Raw genomic sequence first — 26,359 nt, 5'->3', positions numbered from 1 at the left:
TGGGGGGCTCTCCGGACCGGCGCGGCTGCGGGCAGGAGGGCGTGTCTCTAGCCCGAGGGGACCCTCCCGAGGCGCGGCGCGGAACTCCCCGATGGTGGTGCCGCGGCTCCGGGAGAGCTCCGGGTCTCGCCTTCGCCGCCGCCGCCGCCGTCGCCGCCGCCGCCGCGGGCGCCACCGCCGCCGCCGCCGCCGCCGCCGCCCGAGCCCGCGCCGAGCGTGCGCCTCGCCCTCCTCCCGCGCCCGCTCTGCTCTAGGATGCTGCGGCAGGTTCTGCACAGGGGCTTGAGGACGTGTTTCTCCCGGCTCGGCCACTTCATTGCCAGTCACCCGGTCTTCTTTGCCTCGGCACCCGTGCTCATCTCCATCCTGCTCGGCGCCAGCTTCAGCCGCTACCAGGTCGAGGAGAGCGTGGAGCACCTGCTGGCGCCCCAGCACAGCCTCGCCAAGATCGAGCGCAACCTCGTCAACAGCCTTTTCCCTGTCAACCGCTCCAAGCACCGGCTCTATTCGGACCTGCAGACCCCCGGGCGCTACGGCCGGGTCATCATCACCTCCTTCCAGAAAGCCAACATGCTGGACCAGCATCACACCGATCTGATCTTAAAGGTGAGAATGGAGCGGGCGCGGGCAGCCTCTGCGGGCGCCGCTACCGCGGCGGGGCTGACTCTGCGCGGGGGTCCGGGCTGAGAGCGCCGACTCTCCCATCCTAGGCGGCTGCAGGGGGTCCCCTGCACCGCGCGCCCCTCGGCGGCCGCCGGAGCCTCCCAGCCTCTTGGGCGGGAAGTGTCGGGGTTGGGGCCCTTCCTTGCCCGTACCACCGCCACCGCCACCACCCCAGCAGCTGCTGCAACAGTTGGGGCGGCGGCGGCCACCGTGCTGTGGTCGGTGCACTTGTTTTGGTTGCAGTGGGCTTGGGGGCAGGGTGGCTTTGGGGGAACCCGGCCAGGAGAGAACAAAACAAGACAGTCTGGAAAGTCCTGCTACTTGAAAACCAAATAATGTGCTTGGGGGATTCAGAGACCCCTCTCACCAATTTTTTTCTCCCTTTCTCAGGCCACCGGAGTGTGGGGAAGGGGCTGCTTGGACGGGCGGGGCGGAGGGATGGTGGGGAGAGGAATGTGAGATGGGGTGATGAGGAAAATGCGTCCCACACACACAAAAAGAAAAAAAGAAGTGTGGTCCCTAGGGAGGCAGGGGCCGCCCTGCTGCGCTCTTTCCTCGGAGCGAGTTATCGGTCTCTGCCTTCTAGGGTAGGAAAAGATGTTTCTAATTCGCAGTTGCTCCATTTTTTCACAGCGACGTCTCTCCTCTGAATGGTTAAAACTTCTTTGGGAAAAGAGGGATCTGATCAAGCTTTATTTGTGTGTATTTGGGCGTGGGGGAGGGACAGGGGTAGAAGGGTGAGGACAAGATCAAGGCTGTGTGGCCCAGAGGAGAGCACAGGAAACCCAGCAGCTAGTTCGATGCCGACACTCCCAGAAACAGGTTGTACCGTCAGTCCAAGGTGGGAATTTGATGTGTAAAGTGAGGTTCATGGTGATAACTTTCAGGAAGTTCCTAAGAAAAGCAGAGGAGTGAGGACTAGGAGTGGAAAAGTGGAGAATGTGGGAGAGAGGAGCAAAAATAGGCGAGAAGGTTCTATCAGAATCCCGGTGGGGATTGTGGGGCTTGTGTACTTAGGTTCCCCTCTGGGGAGAGGGGGACAGGAAGAAACCAGCCCCAGCGGGGACCTGGTGTTGAGGAATGAAAGGTGCTGGTTACATGTGGGTTTTAGGTCCAGAAATGGAACTAGATGTCCTTTGATTTCTAGTCTACTTATCCCAAGGGAAGTCTGCCAGTGAAACTGGGAAACTCTTTCATCCTCTTTTCCTCTACAGGTAACCCTTCATCTCTAGGGACACGCTGATTTTCCTATATTATTTCCATCTGTTTGTTGACATGTTATCAATCAGCAATCAGTAATAAGAGGAATCTGACTAGGATTCACTGGATTTAAGACCTGCAGACACTGGTGTGCCTCGTGATACGTTTTGATGGCGTACAAATCATCGCACTTATTCACTCATCACAGAATCTTAGTAATGTTGATTCTGAGGTGTTTGCTTTTCTCATGATTATACTTCTGAATTGAAGTTTTTTTATCTTAATACTTCAGTGAACATTATTTTGACATACAGATAAGTAGTACAAATACTTTCTCAAGAAAACATGTAGTAGATTCATTACAGGCTTAAGGAAATTATAACTTAGCAAGTCCTGACAGTTGGAAAGCTGCCCCGTTTTTTGATAGATGATCTACTAAATGATGTTTCTCTTTGTATTTTTTTTTCCGAGGTGATGTTTCCACTGGCCTTTTTTTTTTCCAACAAACCGTCACGCCACAGTGACGGGCAGTCACCAGCTACATTCACTCTCAAGGTTAATGAGACATCAGCGGGCACATAAAATCTCTTTTCAGCTGGATTTTTTCTCTCCTATTTGATTTTGATCAGTTCAGGGCAGAAAACCATATTATAAGAGAAGGGTGGGACTGGAGAGAGAGGGAGGCTGACTTTGTCCCCATGTCCAAAGGGTAACTTTAAAGGACTGCGGTTGAGTTAGTGGATTGTTGCAAGAAACGGGAAGGTTTCTCATGTTCTAGGTGTCTGGGCAAAATCAAAACCAAGCTGAATAGTGGTTAGAAACCACCAATGGCTGTCTGGTCAAGTGAGTTCGTCCAGCTCATAAAAACCTGAACTTAGGAAACTCAGGTATTCGCCTTCGATTTTAAATTATATATCCATTTTTTTTTTTTTTTTTTTTATCTTTCCACATCCAACTCCTATTTTTTGGTAGGTGTGGAGCCGGGAACAGGAAGATGGACCTTCAGTAGTTATGGTAATGTAAATTGTGGGAGAGAGCCCTTTGAGTTTTTTTTTTCCCCCCCATTGGAGCCATGATGAAGACTTGTCCTTTATAAAAATTGTTAGGAGTGAAAGAGTCATTGTTACTGCTCTTACTAAGGTTGTTTTGATACTTTGTTACTGGCACCAAGAATAGTTCTGACAGTTAACACTGTACAAAACATCAAGCAGCCCCTGCCTGTTTTATGGCATCCAGTTGAAGGGAAGTGGACGAAGTGTGCCCAGGATTTCAGGCTTTCTCAGGTCCTACTATGAAACTGAAGGAAAAAAAAAAAAACTTGCAGGGCTGTGTAGGGTGCTGCTTCAAGCATGACGAGTAGACCCTTTCACTCGTCATTCTTTGGGGCTGCACCTAGTCAATGGAGGAAATCCTCTGTCGGGATATTAGTCCAGCTACTTTCTGAACAGAAAATAGGCTGGGAAGGGGGATGACAAAAAATGAAAAGCCAGGTTGATTTTTAAATGTAATTGAAGTTATCACAGAAAAAAAGATCTACATTTGACAATCCAGCTGATCTGGCTTGGAGGAGCTTTCTGAAATCTACGCAAGTGATGTGATTGCCATACCCTGATTCTGTGGCATTGAATTTGATCCCAAAAGATGAGAGGGTGACTCTCCCTAGCAGTGGTCTCCACTGAAGGCTTTGGGACAAAGATGTGATTTGGGGTAAAAGTGGGTGGGACCTGATGGTGCTCATAAGGGGTCAACCATTAATTTCTGAACTTCTTTAAATAAATATAGATCCTCAAAATCTTCATTTCACTTGAAGATTAAATTTAGCTCATTGTTATCCTTTAACAGGAAGTCCATTATGTTCTTCTCAGAGCAAAATTCATTATTGTAGGGTTTTGTGAGGTTTTGCAGCTGTTTCTTCGTGATCACTTAAAATAAAGGGTAAGAAGGCCCTGTTGATAATTGATCTGGGTTGTGACCAAGACAATACTTGATTTATTCCAGAATTGTCTGTGCAGAGCAAAGAGTCAGTTTAGCCCAGTCCTTATAATAACGTTGTTACCTTCACAGCGTGTTATAGACTATAAACCTACAGTGTATTTAAACACAGTAAACATCTTGGGGTAGGCAGGAAAAGTGCTATTATCCCATTTAGCCAAGAAGAAAACTGCTCCTCAGAAGTTAACTGACTTGTTCGTGGAAAAAAGACAAATGCAGAATCCAAGACAAGGACCCAGGTGTTTTTTGGGTTTTTTTTTTTGTTGTTTTTTTTTTTTTGCCTCTCATACGATTAAATAAACTACTTGAATGATTTAAAATTTACATTTTTGTCATCCAAATGAATTATATTTGGCCAAAGTCTTATATTCCAACCCATATAGCATTGTTTTGACAGTGGTAATTGAATCATAAGGACATTTTTTGGATTGATGCTGTCTGTGAAAATCCACATATAGAAACTAAGTGTGCAACAGTAAAGCCTAAGATACTTGTAATTAGCAATATACAAGGATAGAGAGGTGGACTGTTTTACTGGCAGAATTTCTGGATGCATCAACATAGCTATTTTCTGTTTGACCAATGTTCATGGTAGGGACCAGGTGGATTCAACTCCATTATCTCACACAGTCCCTGGCACTTAGTAGACCCTCAGTAAATACTTGTTGAATGGACCTTCCCTAGTTTAATCAGACATTTATGTGACGGGTAAGGAAAATTCCAGAGGAACTACTTTGAAATGTATTTTCAAAATGACTTTTTTTTTTTTTTACAACTTCATGGGCAGTTTTGTAGGCTTCTCTTTTTCCAAGATAATCATCCGTCCTTTCTTTATATAACCTTCCCTCCTTTACAGATATAATCTCTGTAGTCATATCAAACAGTATAGCAGTCTTGAAATTGGGTAAGGACATTTACTTTGTACAACACTCTCTTCTTCGGAGGAAAATAATAGGATATTTTATTCCAAACAAAGAAAAGGACACATCTTCACCACACAAACATTCTTCCATTTACTGGGGGATCTCCTTTTGTTCAAATATTTAGCTTCTCTTTCATTTAAATGTTTTATGTTTAAATACATTAAATAGAATGAAGTTACAAAACAAGATTAATGTAATTTAACTTGGAGTTATTTAATTCAGGCTTTTCAAGAAGGGCAACCTAACTGCTAGCTCAGGGTCACAAAGACCCAAGTAGCTGGATCTAAATCCTGGTTTTTCCACATACAATCTCAGTATTTTCAATCATTATGGGACTCACCATCATTTCTTCCTCTACAGTGTAATGGTCAGCAAATTCTGGCCTATTTTCTAGCTAGGAATGAGTTTTTACATTTTTAAAAGGCTATAAAAAAATAAACAAAAAAGAATAGGTAGCAGAGACCGTATGTGGCCCACAAAGCCTAAAACATTTACTAGCTGGTCCTTTCTATAAAAAGTCTATATGTTGTATTCCAAAACTCCTTTACTAGAACAATTTTAGGCTGTTAATGCTATAAAAATAACTTCTAAGGGATGGTTCTCAACCGAGAGCGATTTTGTACCCAGGGGACATTTGACAATGACTCGAGATGTTTTTGGTTGTCACATTTGGGGGGCGTGTTACTGGCATCTAGTAGACAGAGGCTAGGACTGCTGCAGCTAAACATCCACAATGAACAGGACGCCCCCCGCCCAACACAGAATGATCCAGTCCTAAATATCAATAGTGTAGAGGTTGAAAAACCCTGCTCTAAGGAGTTCTGTGTTTCTTCTGTTTTCGTTAGGATTTTTTTCCCAGCTACCTTTATCATGTAAAATGAAAAATGCTAAAGAGAAGTTCACATCCAAAAATCCTATAGATCTTTGACTAGGGATAGGTATGACCTCTGGGAAGATACTCTCTTTGGCAAACTGGGTAGAGACTGGATTTTCCAATAACCTTCCCCCAAGATGCAGTTATATTGCTCTTTCTTAAAGCTCCCTCCCTTACGGTTTAAATGCCACCTTAAAGGAACCCAAGAAACTGAATGATACTTAACTGCTTGTATGGCAAAGCTGCTGAATTGACACTGGCCTTTGAAACTTGTCAATTTAGTAGAGCGCCCATTATCGGCAGACCCCGAAGCCTCAATCTGCAGCAATTGCCCGCTAGGCCCCACTTCTTCTGAGGGTATATAAGACCCCACTGCCAAGGAAGCAGGAGGCACTGCTTTGTTGTCAATTCCAGCTGCTCTGCTTTTCTGAGTGTAAAATAACAAAAGAAGAGCTTGCATCCAAGGAACATGGAATCAAAGAACCTTGGGTTTGGAAGGGACCTTAAAGGTCATCTCTGCAGACTCTGATGCCAGAATCTGCTCTTAGCATCTCAGGGTGCTTTGTCTGGTGACAAGTGCTGTGACACCTTAGGCAGTCCAATCCCTTCAGTGAGTTACCTAGTAAGAGACAGTCTTAGAAAAGACTGAGCCCAGGCCTGAGAGGGCAGCATTTGTGCATCTGCTGGGCCAAAGCCAGTTGCCTTTTGCAGCTTATTTTTGCATTAGGGGAAAATTAAGGACGGACTGAGATACGTTTTCATTTCATAGGAGGTGCATCCAAATAATCTAGGCACAAGATCATTCTAGGGTAGTCAGACTTATGAACACATTTTATCTATGTAACCAGTATCCTCAAATGCCTACCCCACCTGACTCATTTAGATTTTGGAAACAATCTTTTACTTCCCCACGCAGATAAACATTTGGAAGAAACCCTGGTTAAACTCCTAAATTGAAATTTAAGTATAAAACCACAATATGAGAGGAATCCCAGCTTTCTAAGGACATGTTATCTTGGTAGATGCTATATTACAGTTAGGGGAGCATGATTTTTTTTTTAATTAAAACAGGGAACAAAACAAAAAAAAAACCTTAGACCTCTCAGGATTAACCTGCCCTACACACCTTGCAGAACAGCTGAGCATTTGACTGGCAACTCCTTGTGATAAGTAAGCTAAATGAAGTTGTTTCCTACCTGAAAGGTTGCAGCATCCCTTGGCATAGGAGCTCAGAAAATGCTAGATGTTGGTGATCTGATCAACTTTGACCTTGTGGGATACACCATATGGTACCTGACTTCAGGGCTCAGTGTGAGTCCCAAATGGTTCTTGAGATAGGCTTGAAGCAGATCTTTGAAGTCACCTGCTTGGTGGCACATCACAACAAGCGGGGCTGTCTGCTGCACTGCCCGTGCTGCCGCCACATACCCCGGAAGGCCAACTTCTGAGGAATGCTGCCAGACTGATTTAATGACCAGCAGGGGAGGTGAGTAATCTCTAACCTTAAAAGACAAAAAAGAAAAAAGAAATCAACACCTATTGTTATTTAATATGGGAAGCTCTGAATAATATGTCCTTGCCTTCAACTGTAGAATTCATATTTTGAACCAAAGGAGACAACGAGGGAATAAAGAATCTATTTTTGTCTTCTTGATCTCTAAGAAATCCCCTGGAGAATATTGTTTCTGCTATTTTTAAAAGATCCCCATTGTCAGGTCTTCCACTTTAGGTATAATTTGTAAGCTCCAAGTACAGTGGAAACAAGGATTGGAATGCAAGCCCTTATCTTTGAGGGGTGGGGGGTTGATATCAGAAAACACCTGTAGGGGAGTGGGAAATAAGATAGGAACTAGCGGGAAGCCAATCAAGGGAGCATTATCAAGCAAGTGTCCACTGTGCACAACTAGGGGCTCAGTCTCATTGGGGAACACTGGGAAACAGTGTAGAACATGTATACAAGTTATCTCAGCTGTGGGTGAGGAAGCCAGATATTTATCCATTAACTCCCCATCCATCATTGGTTGATCCAGCTGCATCAGGGCCATTGAATCGGTGCAACTTTAGGTGCTGTATGTGCCCCTACAAGAATCATTAAAAAAAAAAAAAAAGTCTCAGACCGAGAGCTGCATGTGTTTTCAGTAAGTGACCTTGGCATGTAGAGGTGATTGTGAGCTGGAAGAATATGGGTGGGACACTGAGAGCATCTGTCATAAGGGTCTTATGCCCATCTAGGCTTAGAAATCTAGCAATTTAGGGCCCATGTTCATAAGGGATGTTCATCCCGTCATTCAACAAGATGGACATGAAGCTTAGAACCTACACTGCAGAATGATTCAGCATAGCTGTTTAGTTATTCTTGAGTTTGACAAGCAACTACCATCTTCAAGTTTGCCAATGGATGCTGGTAAAGATGATTCCAAACAGGGCCGGACACCTCCAGGACTTGTCTAGTGTGCTGGTGGGTTTGTGTATATGCCAGGCCTCCACATTTGAATGACATGTATCCAGTCATTCTTCTCTTTATGAACTCAGTCAAAGTATGCAGGCCTACCTTCAAAGCCCCATCTTCACACATTTACTTTTGTAAATGCCCTCATTCCTTACTCCTCACTGGAAACACTCTCACTCTTTAAGGTCTAACTCATGTGTGTCCTACATCATGAGGCCTCCCCAGCTTCATGGATTTCCTTAAACATATCTTTCAGTCATATTCACATTCCATAATGCTAAACTATAGACCATTGTCTTAGTCATCTAGTGCTGCTAAACAGAAATACCACAAGTGGATGGCTTTAACTAAGAGAAATTTATTCTCTCACAGTCTAGGAGGCTAGAAGTCTGAATTCAGGGTCTGGAGGAAGGTCCTTGTCAGAAATCTTCCCCAGTTGAGAAGCTTCTCAGCACAGGGGCCCTGGGTCCAAAGGACGCACTATTCTTCTGGCTTTTGTTTCTTGGTGGTATGAGGACCCCTGTCTCTCTGCTCACTTCTCTCTTTTATTTCTCAGAAGACATTGACTTAAAACACAACCTAATCCTGTAGATTGAGTCCTGCCCCATTAACATAACTGCATCTAATCCTGCCTCATTAACAACACAGAGGTAGAATTTAAAATACATTGGAAAATCACATCAGATGACAAAATGATGGACAGTTAACACAATACTGGGAATGATGGCCTAGCCCTGTTGACACACATTTTTAGGGGGTTATAATTCAATCCACAACAGCCATCACATAATTTGTTGTATTGTCCTTCGATAGTTTCTCTGGCACAATGTAAGCTCTTCAAGGGTAGGAACAATGTCTGATAGTCCCGAATCTCTCCTGGAGCCTAGCGGATCGTGGAGTGTACAGCACATGCTTAATAAGTTGTTACAGGTTGATGGCTTCTAGAATGGGAAATGTGCTGGCCCTTCTGACTAACTGATTTTGGGCCGATATCATTTTTCCTGGTAGAATGAACTTGTGATTTCTTTAGATCTGTCTTCATCTTTCATCCTTGACAGATCTTGGTTTCAAACTTGTTGATAAGCAATCAGCATCCATTCTGCTTTAGGATCTGCTGACATATACTTTATATGAGGATAAACTCTTAGAAAATCAAACACCTGACCACCTCCTCTGGGCCAGGTACAGTCTGGGAAGGCAGAAGCTTGACCCCAGTCTCTAGGAGTGCTCCCTTCCCATGTCGGAGGGTGGGATACTCCGTAGTCAGGGACGGATTACCCAATCAGCAAGCACAAGTGAGACCGTGCTTACCTTGCTGACTGGGTGATCCGCCCTTGTCAGGATTATAAATTAGGAAACAGGCTTTGATTCTGTAGGGAGGTTCTGTAAGGGTTGGAGAGAGACAGATGCCAGTCATGTCTAGAAGCAGAATCTTTGATGTGAAAAAATGTGAAGTTGTTCACTACAGATGATCTGCTAAGCGAGGTAAGCACTGTGCTTACTTTGCCTATTGGATATTCCACCCCTGGGTGTAATAGCATCACCCACACCTACTTCTGGTAAGAGTGCAATGAGATAAGGTATGGGAAGGCCCTGTGTAACCACAGCCCTCTGTAAGGTGTGTTATCATTATTACTATTTGCTTTGAAAATGGGCATTTTTTCCTTACATTTGCCAGCTCTTTCAGAGCCATTATTGCCTGTTGAGTAAATACACATGTAGGCATTTTTTTTCTTTGATCCAACAGGCAATAATGGGTGTTCAATCTACATTCTCAATACTCAGATTGGCAATTTGTTGGTCTTTAATGACTCCATCTGAGTCATTACAGACTATTGGATCCATTCTGCTGCTGAGCACGCAGCTCCTCCTCCTGCAGAAAGTTCTTAGCAGGCAGAGCTGTCAATGGGTAGATTGCATTCTAGCTCATCAAGGTGGTTTCTTGGGGTTCAGAACCTCATCTTCATGCTTGGCGGGGCTTTACACACAAACAAAGCCTTCACTGCCTGCTCAGGGAAGTGTCTTTGCAATTAAAAGCTCTCAGAGGTTGTGAGCTCTGGTTTTAAGCTTCTCTTTGCCACTCCTTAAAAGTCAAGCCAAAAAGGGATTCTGTAGCAATTTAGGTGAAAGGAGCCCTAGTGGCTAAGTGGTTAAGTGTTTGGCCACTAATCCAAAAGGCTGGTGGTTCAAAACCACTAGTTGCTCTGTGGGAGAAAGATGAGGCAGTTTGCTACTGTAAAGATTACAGCCTTGAAAACCCAGGGGCAATTCTGATCTGTCCTATAGGGTTGCTGTGGGTGGGAATTAACTTGAAGACAATGGATTTTGATTTGGTTTGGGTTTAGGTGAAAGAGTTGCTAATTATCCTCTTCCACTGAATTTACAGGACTGCAGTGTTTACATGGGAGATGTTGCTGACATAGTAGATTTGCAAGCACTTAAAAGAGGAGAGTGTCCTCACAATTGCCAGAGATCAGGAGAAACAGGCAGAGTGATAACTGTAAAGCCCTCTGAAACTGTGAAATGTTGTAAAATGTCGCTGACTAGGGGTTTTGATCATTTAGGTCAGTGTGCTTCCCTACTGCCACCCCTTTTTTAAAATGTCTTCTTATAAGATCCTAAAAGAAATCTATAATTATTTAGGTTCAAAATCAAATCCAGAAAGAAAAGTCCTTTGCCTCTCTGGTTCTCTGGAAACCCTGGTGACATGGTGGTTAAGAGCTACAGCTACTAACCAAAAGGTCGGCAGTTTGAATCCACCAGGCACCCCCTGGAAACTCCTTGGGGCAGTTCTACTCTGTCCCATAGGATCGCTATGAGTCGGAATCGACTTGACAGCAGTGGGTTTGGTTTTTTTTTTTTTTAAGCTGGTTCTCTATGCCTAAACTCTTCAAACAAAACTAACCTCAGTGTAAGTGAGGGTTAGCAATGCTTTTCAACTTCCGAATCCCCTGGCAGTTGTATTAACATGCATATTCTGATTCAGTATGTCTGGGTGGGGCCTGAGATTCTGCACTTAACAAGTTTCTGGGGATGCTGATGTTGCTGACCTGAAAAACCAGACTTTGAGTAGAGCAGTGGATTAGTGCTGAATCTTTGTACAGCCTGACCCACTGCCAATTTCTATTGTTCCATAAAGCAGTGGTTCTCCAATCTGAGCAGATATCAGCTGGAGGGATTGTAAAAACACAGATTATTAGGCCACACCCTCAGAGTTTCTGATTCACTAGGTCTGAGTGAGGGCCTAAGAATTTGCTTTTCTAACAGGTTCCCAAGGCAATGCTGTTCCTGCTGGTCCAGGAACCACATTTTAACAGCCACTGCTATAAAGCATCCTAGTAATTAGCTGCTAGAACTAACTCCGAAAATGCAGTCTCTCCCTGTAAAATCTGGCCACAGATACAACATGGTGCTAAAGTTATTTGCTCAGCAGTTAATTCTGAATGATGCTATAATAGCTATTGTGCGAAGCGTGCTACATACATCTGAACCTTTGAAGTTTGCTGTTTAAGGCAGGCACGTTAGACAGAAGGGCCTGCTTGCTGCCTGTCGCCAGGTGCTAGAGTTTAGGAGAAAGGGGCTAGTAGAGGAAAGGATACCCTGAAGTGAAAGAAGGGGGATACTTCCTCCACGTGCATGTGCGCGCGCGCACGCACGCACACGCGCACACACACACAAAGAGTAGAGTTGTTACTGTCAACATGTGATTACCAAAGCGTCCTTTCTTCCAAAGACTTCCCACATGAGGTCACCTGCCATTTGCCTTTGCAGGAACTTCTTTAAATCAAACCAGAAGACACAGCAGGTACAAATAGGAGCTACGTGTTGTGTTTTCCAGATAGGATTCAGCTCTGTGGCTATCAGAGGTGAGGTGTCCACAGGGAGGGCCCTGACAGCTAGTATTCAGTATCAACTACTGTTTGATATCAGTGTTAAGAGAGAAGTGAAGAACTGGAATGACATTCAATAAGTAATGGCTTTGCCATAGTGGAGTGAGCATTATTTCACAACCCCAAAGTTATATGTTTACATAAATTAATGTGTTTAATGGTTTTAACTTTAAAGTGTTAAAAAGCGAAGATGTCACCTCGAGGACTAAGGTGCACCTCACCCAAGTCATGGTATTTTTAGTCTCCTCATATGCATGTGAAAGCTGGATAATGAATAAGGAAGAGCGAAGAAGAACTGAAGCCTTTGAATTATGGTATTGGTAAAGAATATTGAATATACCATGGACTGCCAGAAGAATGAACAAATCTGTCTTGGGAGAAGCACAGCCAGAATGCTCCTTAGAAGCAAGGGTGGTGAGACTGCATCTCACATACTTTGGACATGTTATCAGGAGGGACCAGTCCCTGGAGAAGGACATCATGCTTGGTAAAGTAGAGGGTCAGTGAAAGAGGAATATCTTCAATGAGATGGATTGACACAGTGGCTGCAACAATGGGCTCAAACATAGCAACAATTGTGAAGATGGTGCAGGACCAGGCAGTGTTTCATTCTGTTGTACGTAGGGTCACTGTGAGTCGGAACTGACTTAGCAGCACTTAACAACAACAACAACAGTTTACAACCTCTAACACAGAATTTTGGGGTTGTGAAACAATGCTCACTCCACTCTGATCAAGTCACTTAACCTCTTTGAGGTCTCAATTTTCTCATCCATAAAATAAAATATCGTCACCATGAGGTTGTAAAGATAAAAAGAGAATATGTGTGTGTGATCAAACTTTATAAATTACAGTGTGCCTAAGGCCACATAAATCTCTCACAGTATCTGCTCTGAATGCACACGTTTGTCCGGAGCAAGAGAACAATCGCCTAGGAATTCTCAGGAAGAAAGAATAGGCACCTTAGTCACCCAATCAACATATTATGCATCAGTGTCTCCTTCTGTAAAAAGCGCCTTTACTGTCAGGGAGGGCCTTTTACTAACCAGAAGATTTGCTGACATGACCTTTTACTCACAGATGATATAATATTGTGTCAGTCCATAGTTTTACTTTAAATGACCTGAGGAGAATAAAAAATGGCATATCTGATCATCCATTGTCTACACTTCTAAAACCTTAGACCTGCACTGTCTAATTCAGAAGGCACTAGCCACATGTGGCTATTTAATTTAAATTTAAATTAATTAAAATTAAAAATTCAGTTCCTCAGTTGTACTAGCCACTTCTCAAGTGCTCCATAGCCACATATGCCAGTATTAGGCAGTTCATATAAAGAACATTTCCATCATCACAGAAAGTTCTCCTGGATAATGCTGCTTTTCACAGATGAAATGACTGACACATAATAAGATCACATAGCTTAACCAGTAAGTGATGGGACCAAGATTCAAACACAGGTCTGGCTTCTCAGGTATCATTTTTAAAGACTGCCTCATGAAAAACAGAAATAGTTGAGTAAGGCATGATCTCTACGGTTGGGCAACTTATGGTTTAGTGGTGCTGGCAGACACGTAATCCCCTTTTATGTGATCCCCTAACTTATTTTATTCTACTTTATGATACAAAGTAGAATAAAATAAGTTAGGTAATAGAAGTTTAAAATTCACTGAAAATATGAAAAGGGTGCTTAATCCTAACAGGTGACATTCAGGAAGGCTTCATGGAAGAGTTGGTATTTGAACCTGATCTTGAAATAGTATTTCTCTGGATAGCAGAGTAAGGGGGAACTTTGGTTTCAGCTCTGACATGTTAAAACTTGAAAGTCACCACTCTCATTCTTGGAAAAAGAAAACTGGCCAAACTGAAAATCACCAGCTTTTCTTGGACCTATCAGAGAACTGGGATCACAGGACAAACTCTCACCTCAAATTCTGGAGAGATGGGCACATTTCACAGAGAAAGACAAGATGTGCTTACCTGCCAGAAGCCCCTGGAGCCATAAACTGGTAGGAACACTAAATGGTAATTTTAACAACTTTTTGGAGGCTAGGTATAGATTAACATGATAGTGAGAAAGTCTTGGGGCCCCCAGTCACAGTCTTTGTGGGGGCCTCACACTTTCTTGGGCTTTCCCTCCAGAAACCCCATCAGTTTCTCATGGTGAAGATCCTGAGAAAGATCCCCCTGTAGCTCCAGCAGGGGGAGAGAAATAGTAATCACTGCAAAACCCACCCAGAGCTTTCTCCGAAACAAAGGCCTGCTCTTTAGGGAAAAGGACTTTCCAAGAGCACAGTTCTGAAACTTTGTCCAGGTGAGGGAAGGAAATTCCTCCCCACTGCATCCCTCTTCAGCCTCCCTGTATCACCTGATGGGTGGGTGGGGGGGGGGTTGGGGGAGAATCATAGTCAGCAGGGGTCAGGGATTCAAGGAAATAGATTGGGAACACCACAGCCAGGAAAGACAGCCAGGGACAGAGGGAAAAACTATACCACTGGAGAAATACTTGTGAAGGTCCCAGCCCTGAGACACAGACCCACTAAAAGACCGAGATTTAATCAAAAGATAATATAGCATTTCTCCTCCCTGCACCTTACCACTACACCAATAGGCTCCAGTATAATAACAGTAGATTATAGCTGAAACAGCTGCAAGACACAGACTCTCTCTGAGGAGGAGTACAGTACATAGAGAGGCCCAAAGTTGAGACAAAAACAAGGACAATATAGGATTTTTGAAGCTTCTGAAACAACACACATTAAATACATCCCAACTCCTAGCCAGATTAGCATAAGTCCTCACACTAAGGGCCTATTTATCTCAGGTCCTATTAACCAAAACCCAAAGCCAAATGCATTGCCACTGAGTTGATTCTGACTCATAGCGACCTATAGGACAGAGCAGAACTGCCCCTTAGGATTTTCCAGGCTATGAATTTTTATGGAAGCGACTGCCACATCTTTCTCCCACGGAGTAGCTGGTGTGTTCTAACTGCCAACCTTTCAGTTAGTAGCTGAGTGTTTTAACCACTGCACCACCAGGGCTCCACTATTAACCAATACAATATATCCATTTTTTTTTCAACAAAATATGCCAAAAGGAAAAAATAATAGTCTGAAGAGACAAAGAATAATCAGAACCAGACTCAGGCATGATGCAGATGTTAGAATTATCAGACAGGGAATTTAAGATAACCATTGTTTAAGACTTTATTGAGAAAAGTAGACAACATGGAAGGACAGATGGGTAATATAAGCAGAGAGATGGAAACTCTTAGAAAGAATGAAAAGGAAATGCTAGAAATCAAAAACACTGTAACAGAAGTAAAGGCTGCCTTTAATGGACAATTCAGTAAACTCAACATGGCCAAGGAAAGAATCAGTGAGCTTGAAGATAGGTCAATAGAAATTTCCCAAACTGTTAAAGAAGTTCTTCAGGGAGAAGGAAAATTATATAGGTCAGAAACGTGGGTCTACATAAAGAAAAGGACATTGGAGAAGGGGAAAAAAATGAAGGTAAAATAAAATCTTTTTATTTTTCTTGTTCTTAATTGATCTAAAAGATAACTGTTTAAAGCAATAATAGTAACAATTTATTGGATGATTATAGCATATGGATAAGTCAAATGAATGACAGCAATATCACAGGGAAGAGCAGGGAGGAATTGGGAACATTCTGTTATAATGTAACTGTACTACACATGAAGCAGTATAGTATTATTTGAAGGTGGCCTTAGTTAAAAGTGTGTATTTTAAACTCTAGGGCAGCCACTAAATTTTTTTTAAAGAAGTATAATTAATATCCTAGGAGAAGAGAGAAAATGGAATCATAAAATGATTAATTAAAATCGGAGGCAGAAAAAAGGGGGAAAAGAAACAAAGAACAGATGCAATGACTAGAAAATAGTTACAAATGTGGTAGATATGAATCCAACTATGTCAATAATCACTTTAGATGTGAATGGTCTAAATATACCAATTAAGAGAGAGTTTGTTAGAGTGGACTAAAAAGTAAAATTAAGACCCAACTATATGTTCTAGTTTTATATGTTCTCTACAAGAAACCTACTTTAAATAGAAAAACTCACACATAGTTTAAAAGTAAATAAAAAAAATATTAAAAAAGGCAATAGAGAAAGATATACCATGCTAACACTAATCAAGAGAAATCTGGAGTAGTTATATTAATTTTAGACAAAGCAGGCTTCAGAACAAGAAACTTATTAGGGATAAAGAGGGGAATTACATAATGATGAAGGAATTAATTCTCCAAGAAGCCATAACAATCCTAATGCACCTAACAAATGAGCATCAGAATACATGAGGCAAAAACTAATAGAACTGAAAGGAAAAATGGGCAAATCCACTATTACAGTTAAAGGCATAAAATCAGTAAGGGTACCGATGACCTGGACAGAGTAAGAAGGATATTCAACATTCTGAAGAGAGTCATGATCTAACTTTTATAAGGATAGCTAGAAGTGTTGAGGTTAAATTGAAGAAAGGTTTTGGAGATAGGGAGAGCCACTTTTCCACCCAGGAGACTGTTGTAAGTCTGTAAGCAGGAAGCCTGGACTAGGATAGCTGCAGAAGGAGAAGAAAGGGGATAGATTAGATCGCTGTTTTCCAAAACGTGTTTTGGGAAGGTCCCTTTGGTGATCCAAAAATTTTGGGTTCCGTGGCCAAATAACTTGGAGAAACAATACCTGTGTTACCCTATATTGGATCCCCATAGTGAATGCACATTAGCCTATTAAAGGCTCTAAGAAGTTCCTCTGTAAAGAGATCTACATGTATTTAACTTTGTCCAGCTCAGCATTTGGCAAATGTATTTGATTATGGATACTTTTTAGTTTCTTGACCACTCCTATTAACATCCCTGGTGGCATAGTGGTTAAGTGCTATGGCTGCTGACCAAAAGGTCAGCAGTTCAAATCTGCCAGGCTCTCCCTGGAAACTCTACGGGGCAGTTCTACTTTGCCCTATGGGGTCGCTATGAGTTGGAATCGACTTGACGGCAGTGGGTTTGGGTTTTTTTTGGTTTTTTATTAACATCCCAAGGAACTAATGTGCTTCAGAATAGACACCGAAAGTACTAGCTCCAAAATAGGAAGATGGATTCAATAGGGCTTAGGGTTCATTGGATCTGGGTATAAACCAGGGCTTCAAACCTGTTCATTCCAGTTTGAACCCCTGCTGATAATTTGCATTTCTAACAAGTTCCCAGGCAATGCTAATGCTGCTGATTAGGAACCAATTCTGAGAACCACACTAGTGGAGCAGTGGTTCTAAAAATTTGTCATACCTAATGGCACTAGTTTTTTTTGTTTTTTTTTTTTAAGAATCACCTGGAAATTTTGTTAAAATGTAGAGTTCCAATTCAGTATATCTGGGGTGGGAATGCAAATTCTGAGCAGGCGGTTGAAATGGAATGAACCACTTCCAGAAGCCCTGGTTGAAATACTGACAAAACCTGAATTTGCAAATCTTCAGGAGACAGATGGAAATTCAGATCTGGAGTTTGGAAGAGAGGTGAGGTGTGGATGTTAACTGAGGAATTGTCACCATAAAGGTGACAAAGCCAAGGGTGTGGAATTCATTGTACAGGAAAAGTTTATTCAATGACAAGATCAGAAGTTTCAGAGATAGGTAGGCAAAGGTAGTGGAGTCAGAAGGACATTGAGAAAGCCAGGTTGAGGGGTAGGAGAGGAGAAAATTGTGTCATGGAATGTATCAAGGGAGAGAGGATGAGGTTCTGTCAAACCATGGATATTTATTGAGCACCTTCCGTTTGCCAGGCACATAGTATAGGATGCAACAGTGAATAAACTACGCCCCATGCCTTAATGGAGCCTACTGGATTTCCATGAAAATCTCAACATCCTTAATCATCTCAGATATTTTTAAAGTACTTCTCTGACATCATATTATTGACTTAACTGTATGTATCTGCTGAGAAGTTAAGGAAGATGAAGATAAAGCCATTGGATTTATCTGCTTAGAAGTCATTGTCAAGTTTTGGTTGAGTGCTGGGATAGTCTAGACTGGAGTGGTTTGAGAAGTTGAGTGGGAAGTGAGGAAATAAAGTTAGCAAGCATGAATCACTCTTTGAAGTGTAGCTGGAGATGCAAATAAACGTAAAGGGCTCTTTAAAGAAAGGGAAATAGGGCAGAAATTGGAAAAGAAGTGGGGTCAACAAGGCTTTTTTTAATATGGGGGAGGCAGGCATTCTTCAAAGTTCTTGGGAAGACCTAGTAGAGTTTGAGGATATGGGAGAAAAGGGGATAAATTGTATGAGGGAGTGGGGAAGGAAAGCCAGAATACATTGAAAGGAATTGGCCTTAGAGAGACAAGAGGGCCATGGGCTTGATTTTCAGAGGAAGGGAGGATGGGAGCAGATGTAGATATTTTTATAGATATGGTGAAAGCAAGTTGAGGGTTATTCCTATCTGATGGCTTGGGTTTTTTCTCCAAGATAGAAAACAAGGTCAGGAGCTGAAAGTCAGTCTTCTTAAGTGCTAAAGAAAGAGAACATTTTTCTAGTATCTGTCAACTTGGAGGCCAACTGGCAACAGAATGAGAAAAGATCAGGTAGTAAAGTGGAAGCAATCTCTTTCATGGAATTTGGGTTTGAAAGCAAGGAGACAGTTTCTCCTCATTTGTCTCAAGATGGACAAAAGTATAGAGAAGAAATTGAAGTGGAAGTGAGAGGCAAGTTAGGAGAGTTCACAGTATATGTATTTAAATTTTAAAAGAAGAATATGGATAATATGGAAAGAAGGATTTCTTAACTCCAGGAGTTGTTCAGCATTTGAATGGCTCATCAGAGAAGACTTACATGACCTAAAATGGCTAAAATAGAGGTTGGGACTGTGTATGGAGACAGTGTCTGACCTCCTTTAATTTCACAATGGGGAAGGAGAATCAAGACCAACAGCCCAAGACTGAGTCCTATGAGGCGAAGGTCAGACATGCCTCCTCTCTCTGCCATCTTTACCAATTCTGACACCAACTGTCCCTCCCACGGCACTCTACTTCTCTGCTGGGTTCGATAATTCATTGCAATGGCCACACAGAACTCACAGACAATACTCACAATTATAGGGTTTATTAGGGAAGTAAGAGTTACACTTCAGGCTCAGGAACACTCAGGATACAGTTCTTCTATCAGGACAGCCTCTTCCCAGATGTGACTGCAGGCACGTCTCTCCCTGGCAATCGGCCTCTGCCCAAAGGCACTCAGCGTTCTCTCTCTGTGGGCTGGGAATCCCACTATGCTGTCTCTGCTGCTGCTTCTCGCTGCCTTTAGTGTTACACTTCTCTCTGTCTCCTGGTTCTAGGAGCTTCTCAGTGCAGGGATTTTGAGTCCAAAGGATGTGCTGGCTCTGGCTGCCCTTCTTTGGTAGTGGTGGGGTCTTCTCTTTCCCACCTCTGGGATGACTCATTTCAAGCCCAGCAGGATGGCAAAACTGACCAATCCCTTTGGTGGGCCACAATCACCCTATCAAACAGTCCCGCCCAATCACTTGGGTTGGAGTTACAAGACCATGGCTGGAAAGGCCACATGCAAAAGTCATCTATCACACTGCGCTTCGTGACCTCCAAGGGTCACCAAACCAAAACCCCTTGCTGTCGAGTCGATTCCAACTCACAGCGACCCTATAGGACAAAGTAGAACTGCCCCATAGAGTTTTCAAGGAACGCCTGGTGGATTCGAACTGTGGACCTTTTGATCAGCAGCTGTAGCGCTTAACCCATGTGCCATCAGGGTTTCTACTAGCTATGTAACAGAGGAAACACCTAAGCTCATCCACTTCTTAAATGAACCCAAACTTTGTTTGAGATCTGCAGACAGGATGGTTTATATTGGTTCTGATAAAGCTGCTTCAGCCTGGAAGGGGAACAAGGAAATGATAGACTTAGAATTTAAAAGTCTCTTTATTTCTAATTCCCATGTCCTATTCTTTCTTGGGAGCCCTGGTGGCATGGTGGTTCAGAACTTGGCTGCTAGCCAAAAAGGTCGGCAGTTCGAATCCACCAGCTGCTCTTTGGAAACCCTATGCGGCAGTTCTACTCTGTCCTCTAGGGTCACTATGTATCAGACTCTACGGCAATGGGATTTTTACGGGTTTATTCTTTCTAGAACTGCATATATTAATATGTGCCTGTGGATTCCCTCGAGAGCTGGGCTGGAAAAGCACTGCTGTGGTTTTTTGTTTTGTTTTAAATTGCCACAGCATCTTTACTTTTACAGACATAAAAGCACATATAAGACTCATTTTAACAATCACCTATCCCCACATATTCTGGTTTGCCTTGTCTGCATTTTTTTTTTCCTTCAAAACTGTTCAAGAGCTAGCTAGTACTTTTTTGCTTAATCACTTCTCAATATTTAACTAGGTTTTAGGACATGCAAGAGGAAGCTGTTTAATGCATGCTGGTGATGCCAAGGAGACTGAAAGTTAATAGAGTATGTTGGCTCATCCAGAATGTTTTTGTTCTTTGAGTATTGTATGCCTCCTCTTTGCTCGCTCTGTGCTGGGAGCTATGGTATAACAATAAGATTCAGTTCTTGTCCTCAAAGAGCTGAAAGAAGATATCTTTATAATGGGGCAAGTAATGACACAGATGTACACACACACAGGGGACCAGGGAGGGCCTAATAAGCATTTCCAGGGTAGGCTTCCTGAAAGACGTGATGCCCCAGCTGAGCTCATGACTCCTCAAAAGTCCCAAGTCCTAGGAAAGAAGGCTGGGAATTGTGATTTGGCTGCTCACTATGCTGCTCTTACAGCAACAGTCTCAGTTTCTTACTAGTGCTGACTTTCAGCAGCTTCTCCCCCAGAATAAACCCTGGTGGCTTAAGAGGTACAGCTGCTAACCAAGAGGTCCGCACTTTGAATCCACCAGGTGTTCCTTGGAAGCATTATGGTGCAGTTCTACTCTGTCCTATAGGGTCACTATGAGTCAGACTCAACTTGACAGCAACGGGGTTTTTTTGTTTGTTTGTTTCTCCCCCAGAATACAGGACAGGGCTCTAAAAAGTGCCTTGAAGACCCTTCCTGCCTCACATCAAATAAGTCACTGCAGAATATAATTTTTAGTAAATTTCACCATGGATCCGCCCACCAAAAGAGAAATGTTGCTTTTCACAAAGAATACAATCCTCATGTTATGAGATAGGCACTTGCTCTGTGACAACACCACCACTAGACAGTCAGGAATAATACAGTATTTTCAGGCATTAAATTAAAACCATTATGCACCTCCTGAAGGAGCCCTGGTAGTACTGTGGTTAAGCACTCAGCTGCTAACTGAAAGGTCGGTGGTTCAAACCCACCAGCCTCTCTGTGGGAGAAAGATGTGGCAGTCTGCTTACATAACGATTTATAGCCTTGGAAACCCTATGGGGCAGTTCTACCCTGTCTTGTAGGGTCTCTATGAGTCAGAATTGACTCAACAGCAACAGGTTTGGGTTTTGGATGTGCCTCCTGAATAACAACTCCTGGGAAAAGGTGCCAGCTACATGTTCTGATTGAGATGTGGAGAGGTTCCAGGAATTACTGAGCACCTGTGATGGGATCCTCTGCCAGGCACTTTATCTATATTGTCTCATTCAGGAATCAACAACACTACAAGATAGGGATCCCATTTTGGTGATAAGGAAACTGAAGGAAGGGTAATTTGCTCAAGTTTATCAGATAGTAACTTAGTTGGATATGAACAATTAGTCTATACGACTCCAATGCCCAGCTCTTTCTAACATGCCAGGCTGCCTCTGGAGCTCTTCATTACATTCTTTACAGTCTCACTTATCTCAAACTTAGATACTCTCCTACAAATTAATAAGGAAAAAAAAAAAAAAAACAGCCCAATAATAAAACCGGCAAACGGCTTGAATAGGCGCTTCGCAAAAAAGGATAGCCAAATGGCTAATGAGCATGTGAAAAGGTCTTTAACTTCATTAGTCATCACGGAAATGCAAATTAAAATCAAAATGAGATACCATGACACAGCCACTAAAATGGTTAAAATTTAAAAAGACTGACAATACCAAGTGTTATCAATACCAAGTGTTGCTGGGAATGTGGAGCAACCTGCATTCTTGTACACTGTTGGCAGGAATGTAAAATGATACAATCACTTTGGAAAATATAAACTAAATACGTGCCTACTCTGTGATCCAGAAATTGCACTCCTAGATCTATATATTCACCAGTGCGCTGGGGCTGGCTTCTACTGTTTTCCTGAGATACTCACATCCCCTTGGTAGCTTGAAATTGGCCATGGTGGGGGTATTTACAAATGCTTACACATCAGGGCTATTTTTGTTGGAGAACTGATTGTTAAATATTTACCAGTATGCCACTGTATAAACCAGAGAGAAACGAGTGCACATGTCCACCAAAGTATATGTTCAAGAATGTCCATAGCAGTTTTATGTATAAGAACCCCAAACTGAAAAAGGTCCACCAACAGGAGAATGGAAAAATAAATTCTGGTATCTTTTTTTAAAAAATAAATTATGGTCTCTTCATACCACAATTGGAATACTACACAGCATTAACAAACTAAACACATACAAATAACAAACTGTAGATAAACACAAAAACGTGGATGAATCTCACAGGCAGTAAAAGAAGCCAAACACAAAAGAGTATTTACTGTATGGTTTCATTTATAAGAAGCTCATGAACAAGTACAACTAATCAATGTTGACAGAGGTTAGAATAGCTTTCCTCAGGGAGTGGTTGGAGTGTTGACTGGGAAGGGACATTGACTAAGAAAGGAGTCTTCTGGGTGTTGTAGATGTTTTATGTCTTGATCTGGGCAGTGTTTATATGGATATATACGTATAAAAATTCACTGAACCACAGACTTAAGACTTGTGCACTTTATATATGTTATACCTCAATACTGAAGAGTATATACACACACACATACACATGCTCATGGACACATATTCTATTCACTGACCCTGTCAATAAGGGAGGAGACTTAGACTACCATTCCAGGAGGGCGGAGCATCCAACAATGGTGAGTACCAACAAGAAGAAAGGCAGCCTGATTTTGGAAGACAAATCAGGCTTAGTTTTACCGACATCTGACTGCCATCGTGGAGACTTTCAACACCTGTACTGGCAGCAGTGCTGATGCATGGAGAATTTGTCTCCAACATTACATACTCCCCAGACACATTTCTGCCTGGGAAGCAGTCCAGTGAACATATCAGCTGTCTCTCCCACACACCTACCACCATAGCAGCAGCAGTTCAGAAATATAAAGATAGGGGACTCTCACCCAACTTGGGCAATATTCCAGCACTTGCTATCAACAGAGAACACTGAAGCCTGAGACCTTACCTGCTGAGATGTTCCAGAAGCATGCAAAGAGGCTTCTAACTTTGTGTCTGAGCATTTTCTTAAAATAAAAGCCAAAGAAATGCCTGCTTCCTTTATCATTCTGGCAGAATGTAGGCCAAAGCCCTTCTGGAGGAGTTATGCTGCATTCTTGTCATCAGTATATCCTGGATGCAACATGTGATTAACTTAAAGGCTTAATGAAAAGACTGGACTATGCCCCAAATGAGGGATAAGTCCAGTTGATAGCATCAGGCCATCTACATTCAGGAACTTAACAGAGCCACTTGAGAAATGTTCATTGCATACCTACTGTGTGTAAGTTGGCATCTCAGAGAAATGTGTACACCATCAAAGGACTGAATATGAAGAGAAGCTCACAAGGTTCTAACTTTACTCTCTAAGGGTTGATTTTGTTTGTCTGTTTACATGACCATATTTGAATATACAAAAATTGGGAGTTGGTTTTAGAATGTGTTTTTAGAACACCAGGAATGTCTTGTAATTCCAAAGGTTTTGAGTGTTATTGAACATTGTCTTAGTTTGGGTTCCCCCAGAAGCAGATTCTGAAACAAGAAATCAGGTAAAAAGGCAATTTATTTGGGAGGTGAAGGGCAACCAGAAAGGGAGCACAGGAGTGAGACAGAAAGGTGGAGGCTATAATGGATGTGTAATTAAGCAGATGTTTATCTATCTTTCATTGACTATGCAAAGGCATTTGACTGTGTGAATCATAACAAATTATGGATAACATTGTGACGAATGGGAATTCCGGAACACTTAATTGTGCTCATAAGGAACCTATACATAGATCAAGAGGCAGTTGTTCAGACAGAACAAGGGGATACTGAATGGTTTAAAGTCAGGAAAGGTGTACGTCAGGGTTGTATCCTTTCACCATACCTATTCAATCTCTATGCTTAGCAAATAATCCAAGAAGCTGGACTATATGAAGAAGAACAGGGCATCAGGATTGGAGGAAGACTCATGAACAACCTGTGTTATGCAGATGACACAACCTTGCTTGCTGAGTGAAGAGGACTTGAAGCACTTACTGATGAAGGTCAGAGACCACAGCCTTCAGTATGGATTGCACTTCAACATAAAGAAAACAAAAATCCTCAAGACTGGATCAATAAGCAACATCATGATAAATGGAAAAAGAAAGAAGTTGTCAATGATTTCGTTTTACTTGGATCCATGATCAATGCCCATGGAAGCAACAGTCAAGAAATCCAATGACGTATTGCATTGCGCAAATCTGCTGCAAAAGACCTCTTTAAAGTGCTAAAAAGCAAAGATGTTACTTTGAGGACTGAGGTGTGCCTGACCCAAGCCATGGTATTTTCAATAACCTCATATGCATGAGAAAGCTGGAAAATGAATAAGGAAGACCAAAGAATTGATGCCTTTGAATTATGGTGTTGGCGAAGAATACTGAATATAATATAGACTGTCAGAAGGACGAACAAATCTGTTTTGGAAGAAGTACAGAATGCTCCTTAGAAGCGAGGATGGAGAGACTTCATCTCATGTACTTTGGACATGTTATCAGGAGGGACCAGTGCCTGGAGAAGGACATCATACTTCGTAGAGTAGAGGGTCAGCAAAAAAGAGGAAGACCCTCGATGAGATGAATTGGCACAGTGACTGCAACAATGGGCTCAAATACAGCAATGATTGTGAGGGTGGTGCAGGACCGGGCCATATTTTATTCTGTTGTACACAGCATCATTATAAGTCAGAACCAACTCGCTGGCACCTAACAACAACAGCAACAATTAAGCAGGTGGGCGACTGGGGCGCAATCTGGCAGAGGAAACTCTAGGAACCAGTTACAACATACTCACCTCAGAGTTATCTCATCCATGGGCAGGAAGCTGGGTATTTATAAACCGACTCCCATCTGTCATTGGTTCAGAGCTGCTCCCAAGGGGTCTTAATTCCTCAGCACTTCTGGACTGCAAAGCAGATGGCAAAGTGGCCTCTCTGACAAAGAAGTGTGGGTGCTCGCATTCAGAAGTCAGGCAGGTGTGCACTCAAGAGGTAAGGGCTAGAGGATATGAGCAGGGCACCAACAGCATCTGTTACAGAGAAACTTGAAGCAGCTGGCTAGGCACTTCTGCACTTGTACAGTCTATGACAGCACATTGGAAGTATGTGTACAGGAAAGTGAAAGGTCAAACATTGGCTAAATATGCATGTCGATAAATCTACAAGTGATAGATGGCACGTTAAGACCCAAATCTGAGAAATACCAAATGTTTGATCAGTACTATGGACCTTAAGGAAATCCTGGTGTCATAGTGGTTAAGTGCTACGGCTGCTAACCAAAAGGTTGGCAGTTTGAATCTACCGGGCACTCCTTACAAACCCTGTGGGGCAGTTCTACTCTGTCCTGTAGGGTTGCTATGAGTCTAAATTGACTCGACAGCAATGGGCTTGGATTTTTTTGGTTTTTTTTTTTAACGGACCTTAAAGTTGTCATTGAATTCTACTACCTGGCTTGCTCTTTGTTCTAAGGTATCCAGATCTTTAAAATAAAAAAAAAAAGTAGGACATAAACCATCTGGCTCCTTCAAGCCAGTATGACCACAATGCTCCAGACACTCATCTTACTAATGAACTAGTTATTGCATTAGTTTTATTCCATCTCCCAGTGTCCACTCTCCAGCCTTTCCAATCCATCTACTACCAAAGCCAGAGTGATCTTCCCAAGACACGATTCCAATCATTTCATCCCTTGTTTAAAATTCTTCATTGGCTCCCAGTTACCTGCAGGACAAAGTCTGTCTTACCAATTTGGTGGACAAGGCCTTGTATAAGTGGACCTTGCTCACCTCTTTAGCTTTGCTCTCACTTCTCCCAATAGCTTGAATTACTTTCATTTCCCCTCACATCCTTTTTGTGTCTCGGGGACTTTGCCCATGCTTTTAACTTCCGTCTGATACACTCTCTCCACCAGTTCCACATCCCCATACCAAGCCTCAGCCCAAGGTTAACTCCTCC

At 42.6% G+C, this 26,359-nt stretch overlaps 1 protein-coding gene across 1 annotated transcript in view; it reads left to right on the top strand.

Annotated features, from left to right (window-relative positions):
- Positions 1-209: 209 nt before the first annotated feature.
- PTCHD1 (patched domain containing 1) overlaps positions 210-26,359 on the top strand; it is a 63,743-nt gene continuing 37,593 nt past the window's right edge. The window contains exon 1 of the mRNA XM_049872047.1: positions 210-606. Within this exon, the coding sequence (XP_049728004.1) occupies positions 256-606 (351 nt within the window). The 5' untranslated portion in view covers positions 210-255. The remainder of the gene's footprint in view (positions 607-26,359) is intronic.

This window comes from Elephas maximus, chromosome X (assembly GCF_024166365.1).
Source record: "Elephas maximus indicus isolate mEleMax1 chromosome X, mEleMax1 primary haplotype, whole genome shotgun sequence".
Lineage (NCBI taxonomy): Eukaryota > Metazoa > Chordata > Mammalia > Proboscidea > Elephantidae > Elephas > Elephas maximus.
Note: the sequence above shows the minus strand (reverse complement) of the source record. Positions and strands in the feature narration are given on the sequence as shown.